We start from the raw sequence: 3906 nt of genomic DNA on the forward strand, positions 1-3906 counted from the left end.
TCAAACTCACAAATTAAAAGTTAAACAAATAACCTCACGTACATCTTTCATTAATTTATTTTATTCCTTTTCTGTCCACAGCGTTGACTCGGCCGGGTTACGAGAAAAATACATTATTCCAGAACGTGCATGTTAGCTGGAACTCTTGTATAAATACATGAGAACTCTAGTGCTTTAACCACCCAACAAAGCAAAAAATCCATCTTCTTCTTCTTGTTTCTCTATCTTCAATAATCATTATGGCTCACTATTATTCTAGCTCAGCAATTCTAGCTGCCATTAGATTCTACCTCTTATTTTCACTTTTTGTGGGAATGGTCTCAGCTCAATTCTTGTCCCCCTTTTTCTATGAAAGAACATGCCCTAATGCCCTTACCACCATTAAATCAGCTGTAGACTCTGCAGTGTCAAGTGAGCGACGCATGGGAGCATCCTTGCTCCGTCTTCACTTTCATGACTGCTTTGTTCAAGTCCTCTCTCTCTCTCTCTCTCTCTCTCTCTCTCTCTCTCTCTCTCTCTCTCTCTCTCTCTCTCTCTCTCTCTCTCTCTCTCAACTGCTTTAATTTGTTTAAATAAAGTCACATACTTTTTTCTTATATATGGGTCTACTATTGACACAATTTTATCATGCATGAATCACAAGTAGTCACGTACTTTTTCTCAAAATTTTCTGTTTATAATTTGATAATTACAATAGGGGAGGGAGAATTTGAATTCTAATGTTTTCATTGAAAATACAAAAATGTGTCAATTGAACAATGAGGTTCTTCACATAACAAGTTGCATAATTAGTAGTAAAAAAAATTGTAAATTTTTATTTTATTTTATTTTTTGTATTGAAACTTAATGAAAACCACAAGTTTAGAATAAAGTCATGGACCAAATGTCGTTAACATGCATGCAAAATTATTGTGATAGCTTGTTTTGGCTAAATAATTTAAATTGTAAGGCGTAATGATATATATTCGTGAGATCCTAGATTCAAAACCTTTTGCCAGTATCTTAGGGCCACCTCCAAGGATTTCTTCCTTATAATAATCTGGTGTGTGTGAGACGGAGAGACTACACATGCCTAAGGAAATAGCTAGATACTTGAAAAGGTCTGGATACTCTTATTTGTTAAAAAAATTGTCTAGCAAGCTCTTCACATGCAATAATGTTTTATGAGCCATGTAAAGTCATTTACTTGTTTAACCCAACATAAATTTAAAGGTTCATGACAACATAAAAGACTATACTAAATTGTGCTAATGGATTATTGAACCCCTTGATTTGTTGAGGTATTATCCCTGCATTTGTGGTGAGGAGTAGTACTATAGCTATTACACATTTTATTACATAAATTTTACACATTCTTATGTTAATTTTTAAAATTAAAAAAAAAATAACGATTTAAAATTATATTTTATCATTATATGACATCAATCATACATTTTGTCACTATCATATTGTAGATGTTTTTTTTTTTTTTAATAGTAAAATTAATAGTAACTTTGACATTTTCCTTGTAATGAATATAGAAAATATAGATGGTAGAAATATTTAGCATCAGAAAAATAACAAGTTTGAGTAATATTATGTAATAGGGATGTGATGCATCGGTCCTCTTGGATGACTCAGCAAATTTCATAGGAGAGAAAACAGCTTTTCCAAATAATAATTCACTAAGGGGATTTGACTTGATAGACACCATCAAATCTCAATTGGAGAATATGTGCCCTGGTGTTGTATCGTGTGCTGACATTATAACGGTTGCTGCTAGAGACTCTGTTGTTGCTGTAAGAAAAAGTTTCAAATTCATATTATTTATAAATTTTAATTTAGACCATAATATTAGAACATATATTAAAATCGTGTTCTTTTGCTATTGAAATTATTTGTTTCAATCCAGCTGGGTGGACCTAGTTGGCCGCTCCTATTGGGCAGAAGAGACTCTACTACTGCAAGTTTAAGTGCTGCTAATTCCGACCTTCCTTCTCCAGCATTGAATCTTAGTGGCCTTATTAGTGCCTTCTCAAACAAGGGTTTTACTGCCCAAGAAATGGTGGCCCTATCAGGTGAGTATTGTTTAAAAATATTACATTTTTTCAAGGTACAGTCATGTACAAAAGAAACAAAATAAATTTATGAAAATAAACTAATCCACAATAATTTAAAAAAAATGGGAGTCATGTTCACAGATGCCAATAAGATAACTGTTAATAAATAATTTTAGGAAAGTTTTTGTATCACTTTTATAAAAAATTAAAAAAATTATCAAAATATTAATTATTTTTTCTTTTTTCCTATAAATACATTTCTAAAATGGTTCACCAACAACTGCCCCTAGGGCCTTCATTAACATTTTCCTTTAAATTTTTTTTTTTTTTTTTTTTTGGAAAGGCCCTTTAAAAAATAATCAAAAACTAGTTTTTTAAACTTATTTTGCCTGGTCCTATACTTCAAACTTTTCTCCCTGATTCCAACGCAACTTTACAACAAATAAACAATTAACAAAGCACATATGAAAGAGTACAGTTGGCAAGCCAAAAAAGGAAAGGTCTTTTTTACTATAAAATTTTGGTGGATCCCAAATTTTATTTATTTATTTAAAAAAAAAAAAAAAAAAAAACTACTTTGTAAATTAGTAAATCTCATCAAAACGCAATAGTAAAAAGTTCTTATAAACTTAATATTTAATTATACCATCAATTATTTGAGGTTTAGGGAGAAAACGATTTGAACGGTGAGATTAATAGTATTTTGTAATTATCTGGCTCAAAATAAAATAAAAAATAAAAAATTTAACCCATCAATGGTGTTTAAAGCCATGTATAAAATGACCCAACATATTATTTTTATAAAATTTGTTCAGGATCTCACACAATAGGCCAAGCAAGGTGCACAATTTTTCGAGACAGGATTTACAATGAAACCAATATAGATTCCTCATATGCAACTTCATTGAAATCAAACTGTCCAAGCGCCGGTGGTGACGACAATCTTGCCCCTCTAGATGTCACAAGTCCAACATCCTTTGACAATGCTTACTTCAAGAATTTGTTGAGAAAAAAGGGTCTCTTGCACTCAGATCAACAACTCTTTAATGGAGGTTCCACAGATTTCCAAGTTGGTGCATATAGCTCTGACTTGGGAAGCTTTCAAATAGACTTTGCAAACGCAATGGTGAAGATGGGGAAACTTAGCCCACTCACAGGCACAAGTGGCCAAATCAGGAAAAATTGCAGGAAAGCCAACTAATTTAAGGCACTAATTAATCTACCATTTGTGTGCCTTTTGAGAATAAAGTGTTCCTTCTCGTTGCTATTGTTGTTTGGTGATTTGGTAGATAATATTAAGAACAATAAATCTTGTGATTCAAAAGATTTCACAATTTTCTTTTTTTGGTGCATAATAAAAAGTGATAGTGTGATATTATTGAAGTCTATGTAAAAATCGTGTTACTCCAATTACAACTTATTAAAAAATAAAAACTTATTATATAAATAAGTTGTGAATAAGTTGTAAAAAGATGTAGTGAAAAAAAATTTATATCTCTAATATTGTTATAAAAAAATAATGGACATTGGTTCAAATAAAGTTTTTTTTTTTTTTTTTTTTTTGCTTTAATATAATTATTTTTTTATTTTACAAAAAAATAAAATAAAAAACAAGAGAATTCAACAACTAATACATATGTAGCAAGATAATCTTAAAATAAACAACTTTTCACTATTGAGATGGCAAAGAAACACAATCAACAGAGATCAAGCCAAGTTTAACCTTAATTAACAGCAATCCCACGGACAATCCATTAACTCTGCAAACTTTTATTTTTGGAGAAGAACATTAACTCGACTGTCTCGACAACTGATGCAAGTAAATTTCAGATGTACTGAATCCAATATTTAAACAAAGTGATCCAAT

The 3906-nt window shown here is 30.8% G+C and overlaps 1 protein-coding gene across 1 annotated transcript; it reads left to right on the forward strand.

Moving 5' to 3' along the window:
* Positions 1-203: 203 nt before the first annotated feature.
* On the forward strand, positions 204-3427 carry LOC126692517 (cationic peroxidase 1-like). The gene is made up of 4 exons (XM_050388143.1): positions 204-470; positions 1587-1778; positions 1892-2057; positions 2855-3427. Exons 1-4 carry the CDS (start codon positions 240-242, stop codon positions 3238-3240), a joined length of 975 nt encoding a protein of 324 aa, XP_050244100.1. The 5' UTR covers positions 204-239; the 3' UTR covers positions 3241-3427.
* The last annotated feature ends 479 nt before the right edge of the window (positions 3428-3906 follow it).

This window comes from Quercus robur, chromosome 7 (assembly GCF_932294415.1).
Source record: "Quercus robur chromosome 7, dhQueRobu3.1, whole genome shotgun sequence".
In the NCBI taxonomy this organism is placed as follows: domain Eukaryota; kingdom Viridiplantae; phylum Streptophyta; class Magnoliopsida; order Fagales; family Fagaceae; genus Quercus; species Quercus robur.